At 36.9% G+C, this 23,047-nt stretch overlaps 1 protein-coding gene across 1 annotated transcript; it reads right to left on the bottom strand.

Moving 5' to 3' along the window:
- Positions 1–18,813: 18,813 nt before the first annotated feature.
- Positions 18,814–19,545, bottom strand: LOC104248958 (uncharacterized). Its single transcript, XM_009805314.2, has one exon. It carries the CDS (start codon positions 19,543–19,545, stop codon positions 18,814–18,816), a length of 732 nt encoding a protein of 243 aa, XP_009803616.1.
- Between the last annotated feature and the right edge of the window lie 3,502 nt (positions 19,546–23,047).

Below are 23,047 nucleotides of genomic sequence, written 5' to 3'. Positions count from 1 at the left end.
GACATGTACTTCCTTTCTTCCTCTATCTTAGGTAATTGGTCCTTTGACAGATTAAGATGGCTTCCGAGTGGAGTACTGCTTGTCTTTGCATCTTGAAGACAGAACATTCTTAGTACCTTCTATATGTACTTTTCTTGAGATAACTTTAAGGTTTCTTCAGACCTGTTTCTGTTAATCCTCATCCTAAGCATTTTTTAGCTAGTCCTAAGTCTTTCATTTTAAAATCTTCTGCTAGTTGTTGCTTAACCTTGTTGATCTCATTTATGCTAGATCCTGCAATTAGCATATCATCAACAATACAATAGTAAAAATGATATAGGATTCATCAAGATTTTTGATATAACATCAATGGTCCATCTCACACCGTGTAAACCATTGTTATGCATGAATCCATCAATTTTCTTGTACCATTATCAGGGAGCTTGTTTCAAACCGTACAAACTCATTTTCAACTTACACGCAAGGTTTTATTTACCAGAAACTTGAAAACTTCCGATTGTTTCATGTAGATGTCTTCTTCAAGATCACCATACAAAAAAGCAGTTTTAATATTTAGCTTCAGTAAATGCAAATTTCTGCAGCTACGATACTTAGCACCAACCTGGTAGTAGTTAATTTGACTACAAGAGAGAAGATCTTGGTGTACTCAATTCCTTCCTTCTGCTGAAAGCCTTTTATTACTAGTTGTACTTTATATCTCTTCTTACCATCATGCTCTTCTTTGACCATGTACACCCACTTGTTCTGCAATGCGTTCTTTCCTTTTGGTAACTCTATAAGTATTCATGTTTTATTCTTTTGAAGAGAATTCATCTCTTTTTTTATGGCTAACTTCCACTTATAAAAGTTCACCACCTGCATTGATTCACCAAAATTCTCTGGTTCTCCAGCAACAGTCAGAAGTTGATAGTGCGAGAGAGAGTTAACCTATCTGGAGCATTCGTGACTCTTTTAGATCTCCTTAATATAGGTTCAAGAGTAACTGATCCCGAATTTGATTCAAGTCCTGACTCCAGATTTGGTTCTGCATTTGATTCTATCTCTGGTTCTCGCTTTGATTCCGATCCAGATTTGGCTTCTGGTTCTCGCTTTGATTCCGATCTAGATTTGGCTTCTAGTTCTTCATCTTCAATTTCAGAATCAATTGTAATCCTTCTAGCCACTTCATTTCCTGAGATTTCTTCTAACTCAAGTGTTTCAGATGTCTGTCTGCTGGTGCTGGTTGGTTGTACTCCAAGCTTGTCCTTATACATCACATTTTCATTGAATGTGATATTCTTGTGTCTTAAGATCTTTATATTCTGATTATCCCAAAACTAATAATTAAAATTATCATAATCATGGCCAATAAAGAAATATTTCATGGCTTTAGGATCAAGCTTATCTCTATCAATGGAATTTACATGCACATAAGCAACACAACCAAAAAATTTCAAATGTGAGAAGGTTACCTCATTTCCTGTCCATACCTCCTCAGGAATTTTAAAATTCAGCGGTACAAAGGGTCTCCTGTTTATGAGGTAAGATGTCGTATGAACAGAGGCCTAAAAATACTTTGGCAATTAAGAATTCTCATACTTCTAGCTTGTTCATTCAGGATTCTGTTCATCCTCTCAGCAATGCCATTTTGTTCCGGTGTTCCAACAACTATCTTGATCATTTTGATCCCATTCTCAAAGCAGAATGCTTTGAACTCTTGACTATCATACTCTCTTTTATTATCAGACTTCAGACATTTTATCTTTAGACTTGTCTGATTTTCAACTTCAACATTTCATCTTTTAAAGGTAACAAACACATCCGATTTATTTTTCAAAAAATAAACCCAAACCTTTCTCGTGAAATAATTAATGAAGGTGACATAATAGCGTGAGCCTCCCAGAGAAGTTACAGAAGTTTATCCCCAGACATCCATATACACTAGTTTCAGCTTCTCTTTCTTTGGCGTCCTTCCCGCCTTTGAGAAACTAACTCTCTTTTATTTTCCGTAAATGCAATCTTTGCATAAACCTAATTCAACATGCTTGAGGTTTGGCAACTTTATTTTAGATGCCAACAACTTCATTCCCTTCTCACTCATATGCCCGAGCCTCCTGTGCCACAATGTTGTGTCACGACCATGGTCAATTACTGTTATAGTATCTCTCTATATCTAAAGGTTTGTCGTCTCCTAGATAAACCTTTCCAAATTTTCCAACCATATAATTATGCAATAATTCTTTGCATGAGGTAGAGTGAAAGGATGCACCTAAGTCCAAAATACAAGATTCGACTGCATTATCTGCACAACAAATTAGTGCATCGCCTATGTGTTTAGCAATTATATTTGCTGAATTTTCATCCTTCTTCTTATTTGGTTCTCTATACTGACTACTGTAGTGACCCTTTTTATCGCAATTCTAACAAGTAATGTCTTTGCGATTTTTGGATTTCCCTCTTCTCCTTGACTTTGATTTGCCACGACCATGACTTTGTCCTCTTTGCCTACTTCTCCCCCTGCTTTTGGTATTAAAAGCAGATCCTGTGAAATCACTTGATTCTCTCTGGTGAATATCTCCGCTTAGAACCAAGTCTCTAATATCATCCAATTTGACTTTGGTACTTCCCGATGAACTGCTAATTGTAGTTACTATTGCAAACCAATTCTTCGGTAGATATGATAGTAGAATCAACGCCCTAACTTCTTCATTGAATATTATATTAACAAAACTCAATTGAATTAATATTATATTAAACTCATTAATATTTTCCGCAACAGATCCACCGTTTGTCATCTTCAAGTCGAACAATTGATGTATCAAATAGACTTTATTTGAAGCAGATGACTTCTCGTACATATTTGGTAACACCTTTATCAGACCTGTAGTGATCTTCTTGTTAATGATGTTGAATTCTATATTTTGTATTAGCGTCAAAACGAATCACACCAAGAGCTTAGCGATCTAATAGATCCCAATCCGCTTTGACCATATTCTCTGGTTTTACCCCGATCAAAGGTAAGTGTAAATTTTTCTGGTACAAATAATCTTCTATCTGCATTTTCCAAAATCCAAAATCTTTGTCATTGAACTTGTCAATCTTAACCTTCCCTTCTTCCGAAGCCATTTCTTCTCACAAAACATATTTTTTATGTGAATAGTAACCGTGAATAGTACTATGTGTCAGAAAAAATGTCTCAACCGTATAAGGTAGACAACACTCACTATTGGTGCACAATATTATCACTATTAATAAATAGTATTGCACTATTATGAATAGTGTTAGTATCAATAAGCAATAGTGCCGCACTATTCTTGTGAATAGTACACTGCACCAATACCGTACTTTTTTGCCAGAGTTACACTATTTGTACTTTGATACCAATTGTTGGAAATTGTGTCAGGCTAATAGAAGGAAAAAAATATTTAAAAGAGAAAACCAATAAATTGCACAAGACAATATTTACGTGGTTCAATAATTTTTGCATACTCCATGGCTACACAAAGAATAGCTCTTTATTAATTAAAGAGAAAGAAGAAGTTGTAGGGATTACAACTCAAGAAGATGATGCCTATTTATAGGCAGAACGTCTGCTAAAAAAACATTCCAGCGAATGTGAATACGCGGCAGGACGGTATCACAAATTGCGTACAAAGTTCTTTCTTTCATATTGTGGCAGCCCAAGTTTTCTGACCCTTCTATCACGACCCAAAAACATACCGCATGCGTCGTGATGGAACCTAGTCTCTAAGACTAGGTAAGTCGATTACTAACAACGATTAGACAAATTTTTAACAATAATAATTTGAAACATGGTCTAATATGAATACTGAAACAAAAGCATAATAAGACTACGCGGTAATAATCGTAACAACCTCTCAAGATTTGGTAATACAGAGTCACGAACTCTAGCTAAGTACATAGAAATAACTCAAAGATCAAAATACAATATTGTTCAAATAACAAGCTGACAGTAAAATGAAAGGAAAAAACTCCAAGGGACTGCGACAACCAAGCAGCTCTACCTCGAATCCTCGCGACTAATATGCTAACTATGCCGAGTCAGATATCTCCAACACCCAGCTCTGCACAAAAATGTGCAGAAGTGTAGTATGAGTACACCACGGTCAGTACCCAGTAAGTATCAAGATTAACCTCGGTAGAGTAGTGACGAGATACAAGTCAAGACACTCACTAGGCAAAATAACATGTGCAGTATAGAAGTATAAAGCTAATAATGAAAGCAGAAATCAGTAAATGGCAACAAGAATCAACAAGTGATATAAACAGTAACACAATAAAAACACCGTGAAGTATCGTTAAAACCAAATAAGTAACACAAAGGACAACCAATTAATCAAGATGTTCTAACACAAGTTTTACAAAAAATTCACTCTGTGATACCTCATTTCATAATCACAAGTCACGGGTCTCAACCCACCATCATATGCTCACGGCACATTGTGCCCACATTTCAAATCACAACTACATGGACAACTCACGAGCCAATATCTCAATTCACCTGGCATGATCGCGGGATTACATTCACAATCCGCCTGGCGTGGTCACAGGCTCAATATCAATATGGAAACCGATAATACAAGAGTACATGGGCATGATTAATAAATGTCAAGTTTCATATTCTTGAGCTAGTGGCATGTTACAGTGTATATTTGTGTGAGTGTACTACTGTAGCCTAAGTCAACAAGTAATGTTAAAGACATCGAGAAGCTCATTGAAGCAACACAACAAATCGCATACGGTGTATGACATATACAAGGAAAGGTACATCATCACACGAAATTCACCAACACAATGTCCTCAAGCCATCACACATCATCCTTGACATTTGCACCCTTATCTCTCCGATAGCCACCTGTATCGCTCCGCCCTGACAATATCATTAGCCACTTGTATCACTCCGATAGACACCCATATCACTCCGTATAATAGCCACCCTTATCACTCCGTCAGGATAATAACACAATAGCCACTCGTATCACTTTGTACATTTAACAATAGTGAGATGCCACTCGCATAACAACAACGGTGAAATGCCACCCTTATATCGCGCATAACAACAACCAACCACACAACAATTCACATGTGCTAACATCACAATAACACGACATATCAACTTGTATCACAAGTTCCCATAGGCCATAACTTTTCCAAAGATCCAACAATATCAATATTTTCACAACAAATAGCCCACGACTCAACACAATGTGTATAGAATCTCAATAACAATAAAATGAATGGGAAAATAATTTAACAAGGAGTAACACCCCCTTTAAACACAAATTCAATTAAAATAGATTAATGACTTTAGATAATCTCAATCCCAATTAATTATTTAAGGATAAACTCAATAGTGAAAGTATTTCTATGAAATGGCAAATTTTGTATTCTAGTATATGAATAGGCTAACAATGAAAGAGATGTCACGAACTAGCACTACGTCTAAATGCATGAGAATAACCCGGCAACAAAAGGATATCATGTAACAACAATTTCAACTAAGAGCAACTCCACAATGAAACAAATCACATAACGATAAAAGTGATAACAACTTCAAATAAAGCATATAAGAGCAAACTTGACAAGTAAAGAATGTGACATGTAATGACAACTTTAAATAAAGCATATGATAGTAGACATGACGAATAAAAGATGTAACATGTGCTAACAATTCCAAATAAGTACATGAAAGAACACGAAGAGTCTAAGCTGGTCAATTTTCACATATAAGCCCGATTACGTACTCGTCACCTTGCGTACACGGCTTTCACATGACACAAATAGCACAAACGAATCAAATCCTAAGGGGTAGTTCCTCCACACAAAGTTAGGCAATATACTTACCTCAAAAGAGCTAAACTGATACTCTAAAATGATCTTCTCGTGTGAAACAACCTCCGGACGGCTCAAATTCCAATCCAAAGTGTGAAAATCCCCTTCAAAATCGCCCAATTCCGAACTTCATAGCTCAAAATATGATAAAATGATCAAAACCTTCAAAATAGAGTACTTTAAACACTGCTCCAGAGGTACCCTTTGCGATCATGGTCACCAACGTCACGATCGCGATTCAAAAAATTTCCAGCACAAATTTTACACTTCGCGATCGCAGCCTTTTTTCCGCGACAGCGATGAACAAATTCCCATTACCATTCCCAAACTCTTCTCAAATAGTTTTTAGTGTAGCCATAATATTTTGTACAAAACTCCAAATGATAAATCGTTTGATTTTCTGAAAACTGGACTCAAAGAACTATAACTTTTATTTTTGGATCATCTCCAAATTCTTTATAGATTGCAAGATATAAGCTTCCAAAGTCGGGTCAGAGACAGCAGAATTTCCTCTACGCAATCGCAGAAGCCTTTTCACAGTGCCCAAACAGCAAATTTGCTCTTCATGAACGCGATCCAAAGTCCGCGATCGTGATGCATACCCCTGTGGCCAAAAACCAACAATTAAAAATGGCCTAGAAATGGTCCAAAACCACCCCGAAACTCACCTGAGCCCCTCGGTACCCCATCCGAACATACCAACAAGTTCTGTAACATAACACGGACCTGCTCGAGGCTTCAAATCACATAAAACACTATCAAAACTACGAATCTCGTCTCAAATCGAACTTAATAAGCTTATGAACTTTCAACTTCTACAACTCGCGCCGAATCATATCAAATCAACCCGGAATAACCTCAAATTTTGCATGCAAGTCTCAAATGACATAACAAATCTATTCCAACACTCGGAATCACAATCCAAGCCCGATATTCATAGAGCCAACTCTCGGTCAAACCACTCAACCTTCTAAACCTTCAACTTTCCAATTTTTGCCAAAATGCATCAAGTCAACCTACGAACCTCCAAATCCAAATACGGGCATACGCCTAAGTCTAAAATCACCATACGAATCTATTGGAATCATCAAAATACCATTCCGGCGTCATCTACACAAAAGTCAAACTCCGATCAACTTTTACCTCTTAAGCTTCTAAGACAAGAATTATCCTTCCAATTCAATCCCGAATCATTGGAAAACCGAACTCGACCACAGACACAAGTCATAATGCATAACACGAAGTACTTGAGATGTTAAGCCACCGAACGGGTCGCTAGTTCTCAAAACAACCGATCAGGTTGTTACATTTTTCCCCCTCTTAAACAAACGTCGTCCTCAAACGTGCCAAGAAACATTCCAAAGTCATCAAATCACTGAATGTACTCACCATACATATACTCGCGGGGTGATCCCATGTCACCCCAATCCACATAGGCCCGAAAACACCATCTCAACTGAAAATTATCCCTTCCACCCACACTAATAGGCCTTAGAACCAAAATTTTCACTATTTGAATCTTCCCAAAGACCTGATTCCCATATAAATATATTGTATCAACCTCAACCAGTTGTCACAAGTTATGCATATGCCCATAAGGTATGACCACCCGACGTAATACATCGTCCATATGCCCATAACATCTCTAACCACCATAGCTACCCATAATCAAATCCAGCACCGACAATTAACCTCATACTAGCTAGAACGCTATTACAAACCCTCACAACACTAATAGAGATGCAAGAAACATGAATATCCCATAGCCATTCAATCAAATCAACAAGTCACATCTAATGCCACCTGGGCACACACCTCACAAGCTAAAACCCAATAAGTACAACATGAATGTGACTGAATATGCAAGGAGAAACATATGATATAACTATCAAACAAGCCCAACATGCACAATTCCCTATCAATACCATACTATGAATCAATTCTACAAAGGCAAATCAAAACATATGAACTAACCACAATGATCTCATCCTAATATAACCCCACTGCGGCACGTAGCCCGGTTCAAACATATCAACCCACATGAAAAGGCGAGGATCCCATCCTAGCTCTGAATCACAAGTAGAATACACATCATACCAATCGAACGCTTCCACTAATTCAATTTTGCGAAGTAAAATAAACAACATGTAATGAACTCCCTATACCGGTAGAGCATCAAATCACAAATCATAATCAAACCATCCAGAAATCACATCAAAACCTACTGTAATGAGTAACAGAAAGTCACTTCTAGTCTCATAGCTCTCAATAGTGAACAAAACAAAATGATAGATGCGAGATACCACTATAGAACCTCCCAACAAGGGTAAACATATAAGTAGAGTACAAAATCACGAAACTCACCCATATATGAAGTAAGATAGGAGGACTCACCCCGATACGAAGAACTGAATCAAAATAAGAATGGTGATCCTCTATAACAAATCGAAACCATTCCTGTAATGACACCATCTGGTGCAGTGCCTTAGCCCTACCATATAAATCATATCAACGGGTCAGACCTCCCCCTCTAGAGCGCCCTCTACCCACCTATCCTCCACCTTTAATTGGCTATGCAAGTGGAGTAGTAACTAGAATAGAGCCCGTAGCCTGAGTGCTCTGATGAAATCCGCCCCTCCCATGTCTGGAACAATCTCTCATGATGTTCCTAGTATCATCACACTCATAACAACCCATCTACGGGCGTGGCTGCTCGTATTGAGTCTATGCTGGATAACTGAAATAACTACTATAGAAACCTTGTGTCGGTGGTGCACTAAAGAACTAATTGGAGCACTACGAGTAGTCTTAAGTGAGGACTGGACTGGCCGACTGCCCGAGCCTCAGCCATGATGGGTCATAGCTGAAGAGTAGAATCCACTGAACCCTCCAGAACCTCGAGACCTCTTGGTCTCCTTATCCTCCCTTTCCTCACCCCGAATACGCTCTAACATCCTGACAATCTCCACCACCTATTGAAATGGAGTATCAGTGTGCAACTCTCGAGCCATGATGAATCTAAGATCATAACCGAGCCCCTCAATGAATCTATGGACTCTCTGACTGTAGGAACCAAAGTAGGTGCATGATGGGATAACTTACTGAACCTGATGGCATACTCTGACATCATCATGGTGCCCTGATGCAGCTAATCAAACTCTGTACGTCATGTATCCTGGAAGGTTTGGGGAACAAACTCCCTTAAAAACATCTCTAAAAACTGAGCTCATGATGTTGGGCATATTTCTATATGTTTTGATGTTACTTTACCCATGTTTTAACCGCTTTTTGTTGCTATTTGGTGTTAAAAATGCCCAACATGGTTTAATTATTGGTTTTATGACTAATTGAGTTGTGTGTGATGATTTAGGATGTTTGGAAAATATGAATAAAAGATGCTCCAACTAGAGGAGAAGATGGTGGATGCGTCGCATCCAACCTTGGAAAGAAAGTTACTTGGTGTACCCTTAGCAGTGAAGTCGGCCCATAACATCCCCATAGCATCCGCACCTGGGCAAAACTGAGATCGAGTAACAAAGGGTGGATGTGAATAACATGCGAAGCTGAGAAGCGGAGGACGAGGCTGATGTGAAGCATCCACCCCAGCATCAATCCCTAAAGCTGAGTCGGACTAGGAATAGGAGAACTTTGACCCTCAACTTTTGTACGCAATATATAAGCCAAAGCCACTTTTTTAGGTCATCTAACATATTGGGAAGCGAGAAAAAGCCATGACAAAGCTTGGGAACCAGGGAATTCGTGTTGAGTTCTAAACTTTTCCTTCTTTTATTGATTTTTATATGTTCTTGGGAATTACTTGAAATTGTTACCATGAGCATGCGTGGCTAAGAACCCTATTGTTATAGGGTTATGGGTGAAACATGAATGTTGATGTTTGAAGTTTAATTTGACGAAGTTGATTTTATCATATTGGGTTGTTTATTTAATTTTGTTCTTAATTATTTTGCTGAGTAGCTAACAGTGAAATACTATCTACTAATCTAGAGTTCTCGAAAGTGAAAATTCTAGATTGCATATAGAGTTAAATAGAGCAAGTTCTTGAACTCGGGCATCGGGGAACGGATTCACAATTAGGATAGAAATATACTTAATTGTCCTTCTTGGTTGAAATACAGAAAGCATAAATGCATTTTTGTTAATCTTAATTCCATAAACATATAGGCATTAAGTTAGATTGAATAGGCGAGTAAGAATTTGACAGATTCTTATGAGTAATATCAACCCTATCAATCAACAATCCAGATAAATCAATTAGTCATTTTAAGCCAAGAACGCAACACGATTGTTAGCTAACCCGTGACCTTGGAATATTCTCTCCTACTGATTATTATTCGAAATTGCTATTTGTTTTGGTTGATTTTTAGTTCATTCATTGCTTGATAATTTTAGGTAGTAAATTAGCCACTTCTATATTTTGTTGGAAATCTCTTGAATCGATAAGTTAATTGAGTTTGAATCAGTCAATAGTTAATCACAAGTCTTCGTGGGAACGATACTCTACTCACTACTTTATTAATTGACGATCACATACACTTGCGTGAGTGTTTTTGGTCGTAACAAGTTTTTGGCGCCATTGCCGGGGACTTAGAAATTAGCTACTTGAATGAATTGAGCTTTTATTAGTTATTTATTCAAGTTTTAATTTTTAGTTTACCTTGTTTGTTTTAACGCAGGCTCTTCTCTTGAATGCGGAGGAGTAGAAGTGCAAACAATCTCCTTCCTCTTGATCCTGAAATTGAACGAACACTTCACAGAGTGAGAAGGGAAGTTGAAGTTAGAACTTGAATAGAAGGAGACTTGGACATCATAGTTCAACCACAACCAATAGAGATGGCAGGAAATGAAGAGCGTGTGGTGATTGAAGCTGTAAGGCCCAACCTAGCTAATATGACTGAGGCTATTGTGAAGCTTGAGATAACAGGGCATTTTGAACTCAAACAGTACATAGTACAGCTGATTCAGTCCATAGGGCAGTATGTGGGTCTATCTCATGAAGATCCGCAGGGGCACATTCAGAACTTCTTGGAAATTACGGACATTTACAATTATCCGAACGTTTCCAAGGACTATGTCAGGCTGACACTATTTCCCTTTTCACTGCTGGGGGAAGCTAAGGAATGGTTGCAAAAGAATCCCGCGAACTCAATCCGCACTTGGAATGATTTAGCAAGGAAATTCTTAATCAAGTTTTTCCCTACTAAGAAGACAAAATCGGTGAGGAGCCAAATTATTGGGTTCTAGCAACGGGATGGCGAGACACTTCGTCAAGCTTGGGAAAGATACAAGAAGCTACTCAGAGACTGCACACATCATTATCAGACTGATGAGGTATTGGGTCACACTTTTGTTGATGGTATAGATGAGGCATCAAAGATGAATCTTGATTCAGCTTGTGGGGGTAGTTGCATGGCGAAACCGTACAGTGAAATCCAACTCCTGCTAAATAACTTCACCGCTAATGATCATAATTGGCAATGAGATGGGGACACGAGAAGAGCAATTAAACAGAAGGCAGCCGAGGTGATTGAGCTTGATGACTTCTCAACCATGAGAGCAAATATTACAAAATTGGCACATCAGATGAACAGAATGACAATGCAACAAACACAACAGATGCAACATGTACAGCAGATGTCCATTTGCTGCGAACTATGTGGTGACAGTCATATGAGTGACATGTGCCCCACGAATCCTAAATCTATATACTATATGGGGCAACAAAACAGAGGTCCGATGAATCAGCATGCACAATACGAGAACACTTACAATCCAAATTGGAGGAATCATCGTAACTTCTCATGGGGCGAAAATCAATAGAATCAGAATCAGTATAGGCCCCAAAGAAATTTCAATCAGCCTTAGAAGCCACCCTAACAAATAGAAGAGAGTACAAATGACTTGCTGAAGAAGTTGTTGCTTGACAATCAATAGCTCAGGACCAATTTTAGAAATCTTGAGAGGCAAATGGGGCAGTTAGCAGCAAATCAAAATACTAGACCTGGTGGAGCTCTCCCGAGTGATGCTAAGCCTAATCCTAAGGTCAAGACAATGCGGTTACCTTGAGAAATGAAAGAGAATTAGAAGAAGTTCTAGAGAAAAAGAAGTATATAGCTAGACCTGAAGGAGAATTAGTTCCTAAGCCCGTTGAGGAGAATAAGAAAGAAAAGCCAGAAATTGTGACAAGGCCACCACCTCCGTTTCCACAAAGACTTCAAAAGCAAAAAGATGATGCTATGTACAAGAAATTCTTAGACATTTTGAGCCAAGTGCGTGTGAATTTGCTGTTGGTGGAAATTTTGCAGGAAGTGTCTAAGTATGCAAGGTATCTTAGGGATATTATGGCAAACAAGCGAAGACATACAGAGTTTGAAACAGGTGCACTTACTGAAAGAGTGCATTGCTAGAGTTCAGAGTAAACTTCCTCCTAAGTTGAAGGATCTTGGGTGTTTCACAATTCCTCTGTCTCTCAGAAAATAAGAAGTTGGTAGAGCCCTATGTGATTTAGGGGATAATATAAATTTGATGTCATCCTCTTTGTTCAAGCAACTCGGATTGGGGGTGCTTAAACCTACTACAATCACTTTGTAGTTAGCCGATAGATCACTAGTTATGCTAGAAGGAATTATTGAGGATGTGTTAGTTCGAGTGGGCAAGTTTATTCTTCCTGCTGATTTTATTGTTCTTGATTATGAAGCAGATGAGGAAGTAGCAATTATTATGGGGCGACCATTCTTAGCTACTAGTGCAACACTTATTGATGTTAGGGAAGGGAAGTTGAAGATGAGAGTTGGCGATGAGGAAATCACTTTTAATGTGTACAAGGCACTTAATATCCCTAAGCATTATGAGGACTAGTGCATGTATTGTGGTAGAACTGAAGGGGATAAAACAAAGTCCTTATGCGAATTGTAGTGATTCGGATGGGACAACTGAATTGGAGGAGGTGGTGTTACAAGCTGAGTGTGTAAGGATGATTGAGAAAAGAGCCACAAATGAAATAGGAGACCTTCTGAGAGCGTGTAAAAAGGTTAGGCTTAATAGGAGAAAGAAGAAGAGAAAACGCCCAGTCTAAATAGAGTAGCAGTGTTGTGCCGCGACGTTAAATTAGGTGCTTGTTGGGAGGCAACCCAGCTTTACTGCTTTTTTTTATTTTTGATTTTTTTGTATTATTTTTATAGTGTTGTTTTATTTTGTAAGATTTTGAGCATAGGGAACAAAGCCATAGGAAGTGTGCAAAAGTGAGCCATGTGGTTTGAACTAAGTGTGGGGTGCCCGCACAAAGAATCATACTTGGGAGAAGTCTAAGCATCCTGTGAGCTGCTTATGCTTCGGCCTTTGGCCTACCAGGGAGTCTCTTTTACCCTCTTGTTATTTACAATGTGCATTGAGAACATTGCACAATTTTAAGTGTGGGATGAAGAGATTGTTTGGATGATTTTCCGTGCTATCCTAGGTTAGTTGTAGATTCTTTCTTAGTGTAGTAGTTTTTATGTAAGTAAAAAATAATTTTTTTTTAAAAAAAATTGGACTTATCCCTACGATGGATCTCCTAGACAGTTTTCTTGGGGGATTAAAGTCTAAACAAAAAAAAAAACAGAAAAATACAAAAATATGTCTTTTAGTTTTCTTTAGGTAGTAATAATCCCCCGTGACTTTTCTTTGTGCCTAGGTTATTTTTCATGGGATGTAATTTGTACCGAGTAATTTGTCTTTTAGAGTATATTAGAATTTAGGGAATAAACAAAGGAAGAAAGATGAGATTCCTAGACGCCTTGACTTGTTTGATAGTAGCATATTTAGTCTTTGGCATGTGTCATATCTTCCCTATATTTTGATATTAATCATGATGCCTTTATAGATTGGATAACATGTTCTGTGGCGCCTATGTTTCGTTTACTTGACTTATGTTCACTTTGTGCTTAATGCTTAATATCTTGTGGCTCTGTGAATACTTGCATTATTTGAGAGTCAGAATGGGACCGTCCATAGTAAGTCATGTTCCATGTGTGGTGAGGTTTTTGTGTAGTCTATGTATTGTACTTGTGTCTAGAACTTTCCCGGTACGTGATTCGAAGCGAAATTTTAGGTGATGCTCGATTTGAGAAATGATTTTAGGCTTTCTTTGATCTTTTTGAGCTTAAATGCTCATCACAAATAAAATCTATCCCTAGTTAACCCTTTTGAGTCTATAGACTTTTATTTGGCATCCACATTACAAGCTTATACCTTTTTTTATTCTCAATTGACATTGTTTTGATCCTTTTACCTCTTAAAACACTTTAATTGTGAGATGAGCGCTAAAATAAGTAAGAAGAGACTAAGTGTGGGGTAGCTTTTGAGTGGAACCAATGAAATAAAGAAGGGTGCACTTATTTTGTAAAATAATACACCACTAGCATAAATTGAAAAAAAGATAGTTGGGAAAAAAGAGGGAATAATCTGGAAAAAAACAAAAAAGGAAAAATAGAGATGAATAAATTGTTGTCTTGTTCTTGATAATGGGTATGAATTAAAGTAGCGCTTAAAGAAGAAGGGAACAATTTTGGGGATAATATTGTTTGTGAAAGTGAAGTGGATTGAAGAATTTGTGCTTAAAGTTGATTATGTGATGTGTTAAAGTGCTTCGGAGGGTTAGTCACTATTCCTATATATGTCATACTCATCCCTTAGCCCGCATTACAACCACAAAAAGATGCTAATTGATTTTAGATAGAGTAGGCCTATACTAGTAGAGATTTACATTATGGGCAAGCCTATGGTACCAATTGCATGCATGTGACTTTTTTGTGAGGGTGAGATATTTTCTTTGATATATATGAGTCCTTAAATTATATATGATCATGAGATTTGAATGTGTGGATTCAACTTACTCTCTGTTCTTGTTGAGAGGGCACATGGTTTCACGAGAGATATGTAACATTATTAGACTTCTCTCTATGATGTTGGGTGTTCAAGCCATGAGTGATTGTGACATTGAGTTGGTTTTTGAGGCTAGGATTGTGATGAGTATGTTGTCTTTATTTGAATATTTTTGAAGTTGGCATAAGAAAAAGGGAAGTGTATGTGATTGCATATGCAAGGGGCTAATTGTTGGTATCAACCAAAGTCATGGGTGCTTAAGCTTAATTGAAATATGTGTCTTGATAGTTATAAGCTTAATTTTGTTCGATCGGTTGTGGGTTGATTCTACTTTGCTCGAGGACGAATAAAGGTTTAAGTGTGGGGTGGTGATGTTGGGCATATTTCTATATGTTTTGATATTACTTTACCAATATTTTAACCACTTTTTGTTGCTATTTAGTGTTAAAAATGCCCAACATGATTTAATTATTGGTTTTATGACTAATTGAGTTGTATGTGATGATTTAGGGTGTTTGGAAAGCAAAAATATGAAGAAACGATGCTTCAACTAGAGGAGAAGAGGGTGGATGCATCGCATCCAACCTTGGAAAGAAGGTTACTTGGTGCACTCTTAGCAGTGAAGTCGGCCATAGCATCCCCATAACATCCGCACCTGCAAAGCTGAGATGGAGGAACAAAGGATGGATGCGAAACATCCACCCTAGCATGCGAAACAAAAGCAGAGGAGGAGGTGGATGCGCATCCACCCCAACATCAATCCCTGAAGCTGAGTCGGACTAGGAATAGGAGAACTTTGGCCCACGACTTTTGTATGCAATATATAAGCCCAAAACACTTTTTTAGGTCATCTAACATATTGGGAAACGAGAAAAAGCCACAACAAAGCTTGGGAACCAGGGAATTCATCTTGAGTTCTAAACTTTTTCCTTCTTTTATTGATTTTTATGTGTTCTTGGGAATTACTTGAAATTGTTACCATGAGCATGCGTGGCTAAGAACCCTATTGTTCTAGGGTCATGAGTGAAACATGTATATTGATGTTTGTTAATTTGACGAAGTTGATTCTATCATATTGGGCTGTTTATTTAATTTTGTTCTTAATTATTTTGCTGAGTAGCTAATAGTGAAATACTATCTACGAATCTAGAGTTGAACTCGAAAGTGGGAATTCTAGATTGCATATAGAATTAAATAGAGCAAGTTCTTGAACTGGGCATCGGGGAATGGATTCGCAATTAGGATAGAAATATACCTAATTGTCTTGCATGGTTGAAATACAGAATGTATAAATACATTTTTGTTAATCTTAATTCCATAGATATATATGCATTAAGTTAGCTTAAACAGGCGAGTAAGAATTCGACAGATTCTTATGAGTAATATCAACCCTGTCAATCAACAATCCAGATAAATCAATTATTCATTTTAAGCCAAGAATGCAACACGATTGTTAGATAACCCGTGACCCTGAAATATTCTCTCCTACTGATTGTTATTCGAAATCGCTATTTGTTTTGGTTGATTTTTAGTTCATTCATTGCTTGATAATTTTAGGTAGTAAACTAGTCGCTTCTATATTTTGTGGGAAATCTCTTGAATCGATAAGTTAATTGAGTTTGTATCAGTCAATAGTTAATCACAAGTCTTCATGGGAACGATACTCTACTCACTACTTTATTACTTGATGACCGCGTATACTTGCGTGAGTGTTTCTTGTCGCAACAGCCCAAGTGGATGGTGCTGCATCGACTGGTCTACCCTCCTTATAAACTTGCCACCACTGATACGCTGTTCCCGACAACTAAAATATAATAAAAGCAACTCCGCTCACCTTTACAATACCCATGGATCATCTCCAAATTCTTTATAGATTACAAGATATAAGCTTCTAAAGTCGGGTCAGTGATAACAGAATTTCCTCTACGCGACCACGAAAAGGCTTCCGCGATCGCGATTCACATTGCCTAAACAGAAATTTGCTCTTCGCGAACGCGACCTAAAATCCGTGATTGTGATGCATACCCTTGTGGCAAAAAATCAGCAATTAAAAATGGCCTAGATAACCACTCTGAAACTCACTCGAGCCCCTCGGGACCCCGTCCAAATATACCAACAAGTTCTCTAAATAACGCGGACATGCTCGAGGCCTCAAATCACATCAAACAACATCAAAACTACGAATCGCACCTCAAATCGAACTTAATAAACTTATGAACTTTCAACTTCTACAACTCGCGCCGAATCATATGAGATCAACCCGGAATAACCTCAAATTTTGCATGCAAGCCCCAAGTGACATAATGGAGCTATTTTCACTCTCAGAATTACAATCCAAGTCCGATATTCACATAGTCAACTCCCGGTCAAACCTCTCAACCTTCCAAACCTTCAACTTTTCAATTTTCGCCAAAATGTATCAAATCAACCTACGAACTTTCAAATTTAAATCCGGGCATACGCCTAAGTCCAAAATTACCATACTAAGCTATTAGAATCATAAAAACACCATTCCAGAGTCATCTATACAAAAGTCAAACTCTGGTCAACTCTTACCTCTTAAGCTTCTAAGACAAGAATCATCCTTCCAAATCAATCCCGAATCATCCGCAAATCGAACTCGACCACACACGCAAGTCATAATACATAATACGAAATTATTCGAGACGTTAAGCCATCGAACGGGATGGTAGTTCTCAAAACGACCGATCGAGTCGTTACACCTTCTTTCTTTAGGTCTCTTTCTTTCTTATCTTTGTTTCTTTTTCTTTAACTTTTCATTTACCCACGTGGGTTTGTCCCATCAGTTTATACAAAATAGCTCATAGTTTAGCTAGATTTTTTATTTTTTTGTTAAAGAATATCTCATGGGAAAAGCTTTCCCAAGTTGGGTTGTCGAAGATGCGAGGGGTACATTTGAACATTGTTGTTCGTTGATGCAGTAACATAAAGTTCCTCGTTTCGGATTGAAAAAAAAAAAACAAACATGAAACGTGCATTATGTATGGATCCAACTGACTTTCGTTTTATTCAAAAATTTACTTTCCCCATGAGGAAAATGAGAGGCGCTGTGTGGATTATTACTGAAGGCAATCGCTGAATAAGTTCATGGTGGCATTAGGTAAATGTCATACTTTATTCTATTTATTGGAGTATAATTATTACTCTAGTTGGTAACACTAATTGCTTTAACATATCAAGATAAATCTTAAATTCAAGACAATTTTAAAATATAAGGAGTCTATTAGGGTTACTTGGTGTAGTTACTCTACCCAAATCCTAATTTATGCCTATAAATAAGATTATATGTCTTTCAAAGACGATCTCAGTAATTCCATAAACTCTCGAAATATGCACAAAGAGATCAAATATGAGATCTCTGAAATTCCATGAAACTCTTAGAATATTCATTAAGAGATCAAAGACATGTCAAATATGTCTTGCTTAAAGTTCTACGTTCGAGAAGTATATCGCTAAAATCCTCGAATAATGTAGAATAAATCGGAGAAAATAATCAAGGGATAAACATAATTGTAACCTGCAATATTTATTAATAATTTTTTTTTTATAGTTTTCTACATAAGTTTGTTGCAAGCACTAATGACGCCATGACATTTGACAAACATGATTCTGTCACGGAATTTGTCTTTATTGCAGTATTTAAAATAGCTAAAGACACGTGGGCTGCTTTTTCGATCTAAATTTGGCAAGAGCTAGCGTCATTCGTAAACACTGTAATGAAATGTGAAAACATAACTTTTCTTAATGTGTCAACGTACATAACCAGTAATTTGGCCTAGTTATTAAAAATAGAAAAAACGAACACAAAAACTATTGATTTCCTTGAATTTTCAAAAAACATACAATTCAAGTCCGTTGAACACATGCGAAGCTTTAATTTACTACATATTGTTCAACCAGCATTGCTTGGTAACGCAACTAACATAGTTTTAATGTACATATGAGGAAAAAAATGTTAAAGAGTGGCTGAATTTCCAGCCCAACTCGATAATACAAGATTTACAAATCAACAAAAGAATTTTTCCACAAAATTAAAAAATGAAAACAAGTGGAAGAAAAAGAATACACAAAAAAAATACACTAGCTGCTCTTTTGGCCATGTTTCCTAGCAAGCAATTTATCTGTAGTTGGTCCTTCATTTATAGTAACTCTTTTTGCACTCAACTTTCTCACATATTCCTTCTTCCTTTTTGGCCTTCTTGTGCTTGATCTTATCATGGGAATTAAGTACCATCCAATTGAGGTGCACAATATTGCAAAAGACCTTCCATAAATAGCTAGAAAAACCAATATCAATATTATAGCCAATGGCAAATAATAAGCTGGCTTCTTAAAATTTGCCAACTTCAAATTCCTATAAAATTTCTTCTTCAGTATCCTTCTCTTTGATTCAACTTTTCGTTCTTGAATTTCACTTGAGGCCTCGTGAGTAGTCTGCTTATCAACAAATTCCGACTTCTTCTTGATCATTTGCTTATCATCATTTGTGTCGTCACTTGATATTTGGTTTTTATCCTTCAACTTGACAACAATAGGTTTGACTGAATCCGAATTCGAGAAAACGAAACGAACGAATGATATATCATCAGATCCCATTTGCGTATAAATATTTTGTTTCTTGTCTTCAAGATTGGCTAAGAGTGCAGAAAATTTGTCTAGGCCACGGTCTGCATAAGGATTATATTTGCTGTCTTTGGTTCTTGATAATGAAGTTCTCTTTGATCTTTTAGGAGTTGAACAAGGGCTTACTGTTTCCATATCATCATCTTCTTCTTTATGATGAAAGTTTCCACAAATACAAGAATTGAACATTTAGGGGGGAAATCAGAAAAAATACTAAGAGATTACAGAGAATAGATGATGTTGTTTAATTTGGACAGACTTTAATGTTGAGTTGAGATTTTAAGGAAATAGAGAGGGTGGCGTAAGCTTATTTAAAGAGTTCGTTTGGAAGACTAGATCCAAGAGAAAATAGAATAGTCAAATCAAAAGAAGAGGGCTTGAACTTCTTTTTTTTTTCTTTCATATTTTAATGTGGAATATAAATATTTCGTAGAATCTTCTTTGAGGATATTTCCCTTTGACTTCAAATTTTAGGAAAAGAGGCAACTGTAGCACGTTGAGTTAATTTAGTAATATATTTCTGCCAGTTAGAACATATAGTAAATAACTTGGAGGAAGGGCTTGAAATTTGAATGGGTCAAAACTCTACCACTTTGAGATGTAATCTAATTAACAAAATGAATATTTTAATTAGTGATATGGCAAGATATATTGTGAATTGTGATATTGTGAATAGATAATTACGTACATAATTGAGACGTTTTTATTCGTGCATTCCTGCTTTTTCAGATTGAAATATCTGGGTCAATTTAATACGGCTATTAAGCGAAAAATCGGAGATGTGATGATCATTCATTGGTTATAAACTTAAACTTTTGGAGCTATATTATGCTTCATTTTAAAACGTAAAAATTATATAATAAATGACTCAACTTAATGAAAAAGAAATAGAATTCAATATTTTCTCTAGAATTTGAATCGTGACATTCTGTAATTTTCATTTTACTTCATTAACAATTAGACAACACCCTTGAGTACTTTAGAAGGGTTATTATAGTAAAAATAGCACGGTATAGCCAGTTTTCGGACTGGTCATTCAAAAATAGTCAGTGTTTACGAAGTCAATGGAAAATAGCCACTATTTTGCTGCAACAGAGACCGGTCCAGCATAATATACTTGAGTTCGGTGCACCTGTGTATGAACTCCATCATATTATGCTGGACCGGTATACTTTGCTGACTCCAGTATAATATATTGGAGACTGGAACACCGGTGCTCCAAACTCCAGTATATTATACTGGACAATTATACTTGCTGGAACTTCAGTATATTATGCTGGAACTCCAGTATAATATACTGACATATTTTTCGGGTTTTGAACAGTGTTTTCGCTCAAATTTATCTTTACATGAAAATGGCTAAATTTCAATTACTTTGAAACTGGACTATTTTTAAACGACCAATTATAAATTTGGCTATTTTTGAATTTCTCCCGTTATTATATGCATGGAATTCAGTTGCTTATATCGATGTAAAACTCATGTAGATGGTGAGACATCTAATAAATAAAGGATTTAACTGAATAAAGAAAACTTCAGTCTAATATGCAAGTTCTAGTTATTTATCTCACACTCTAAAACTCTCGTTCACTCTCTTTTTTTAAACTTTATGATTTTAGGACCTAATTAATTATTGATAAATTCTAGTTTTCTTTTTAGGTTATCTAGCTAAATGCCTTTAAATAATCACTATATTTTCGAAAATTTTATGATTGGAGGGACATGAGAAATGCTCCTTAAGGATGGAATTGTGGTAGTCATGTTCATGACAACTTTTGTTGGAAACTAATTTCTAATTAGGGTTTCAGTAGGGAGCAAGTAAACGTAAACATTATTCTACCTTTGCACTAAAGACTAAAAACGACACTTCTGGAAGCTAGCCACTATATATTTAAACCAATTAAAAAAGATACAAAAAAAAATGATTGGAGAAAAAATAAATTTATTCTCATGTTACTTGATCTGTCACTATAGAAATTTAATTAAAAGAAGAATGAGATGTCATTTTCTAAAGGGGAAATATATAAAGGGTCTTTTTAAATTGTCAATTACAATTAAATGGACACCTCAAGTAACTTCATTGCTAATTAGACACTTCTTATTAAGAAATTTTATTGTATACCTCACACAACTGACGCTTTTTTTTCTCTTACAAATTTGTAGACCCTAATTTTATATTTCTGAATCCATAAAAATTAGGATCTACAAAATTGCGAGACAAAAAAATACTTCATACAACTAATGTAAAATGTAAATAGCATGAGACATAAAATAAAATTTTCACTGCTTATCGATTGAAGTGCTACCTCGTAAAAGTGGATACACGTCCACAACAAAAATAGCATCTTCAGATCTAATCGCGCGCTAAACCAATAGTCAACCCGAAACAAAAACCCCCCTATGACTCATTAACAAATCTTCGATTTCTGGGGCAAGTAAAAAAGAAAAATCAAATATGTGTAAAGAAGACATTAGCTTTTGTATAGCTTCAGGAGAGACCAGTAGCTTCATTGAGTAGCTTCGGGACAAAAGCAGTCAAGCAATGAACCGAAGAAGATTCAACTTTGACCACATTGTATACGGTCAAAATCGTATGCCTCCGATTTAAAGGTTTGAGGGCCCGTCCTGGGTCCAAGTCCTAGTAAGATCAAGTCCGAACTCGAAGGACCAGGCCCGAGTTTGAAGGCGAAGCGCGATGCATACCGAGGTCGAGTGTGTTCGACCCCAAAATAATACCATTATGGATTTGTACCAGAACGAGTTAGATTCCTGCAACGTCCCCAGAGTCATGGTGCAAATCTCAGAATATGATTGTACTATTCCGTACTAGGCGGTTAGACAACTGTACCAAGAATATTCCTTACTGTAAATAGAAATATTCCTTATTTAGGGCTCCCCTATTATATAAAGGGGACCCCAATCATTTGTAAGATCATCTTACCATCACGGAGAAAAGAATATATGCTTTGCCTTTTTGCCTACTGTTCATCAGTTTTGTCCTTTAACTCCATTGTTCTTGCTTTATTTTTATTACTTCATTGTTCTTACTGTCCTGAGCTACCTCGAGGTCATTGTTGCTAAGTAACATTGGTTTGATTCACTTCTATTTCATATTTCTTGACTATTAATTGGTATTGAATTAAATCACATATCTTTAAAACCACTAATCAAATTTAATTGTTACTCGTATTTTCGAGATAAACAGTTTAGCGCCCATCGTGAGGCTAAAGATAATAGTGATTATTTCTTTACTGATCCTCGTTACACATGTTATTTTTACATTTTTTCTTGTCAAGATTTGTTGATTTTCAGGCTGAAACATGTCTAGCTCACAAAACGCACCCATTCACGACGACGAAGGTCTCGGAGAAAACAACAACGCAGGAGTCGGTGTACCACCGATAAACCTAGGGGAAGTGCCAAATGTGGAACCTGTTGATGTTAGTTCGCACGTTGCTTTGAATACAGATCTAGGCGCGGACCCCGAAGTAGATATACACACGGAAGCCCGGCCCGGCGGCCAAAGAACACAAGGAATGGAAGAAGGAGGAGTCAGCCTCCAAGTGATATTTGAGATGCTGCAAGCTTAGCAAATCGCCATCGCTCAACTCCAGAGTCAGAATAGAACCCCAAACACAGCCGAACCAGTAAACAGTCGGCGCGCTAAACGGGCACTAGAGGATCGACCAAA

The sequence above is a fragment of the Nicotiana sylvestris genome, chromosome 10 (assembly GCF_000393655.2).
Source record: "Nicotiana sylvestris chromosome 10, ASM39365v2, whole genome shotgun sequence".
In the NCBI taxonomy this organism is placed as follows: Eukaryota; Viridiplantae; Streptophyta; class Magnoliopsida; order Solanales; family Solanaceae; genus Nicotiana; species Nicotiana sylvestris.
Note: the sequence above shows the minus strand (reverse complement) of the source record. Positions and strands in the feature narration are given on the sequence as shown.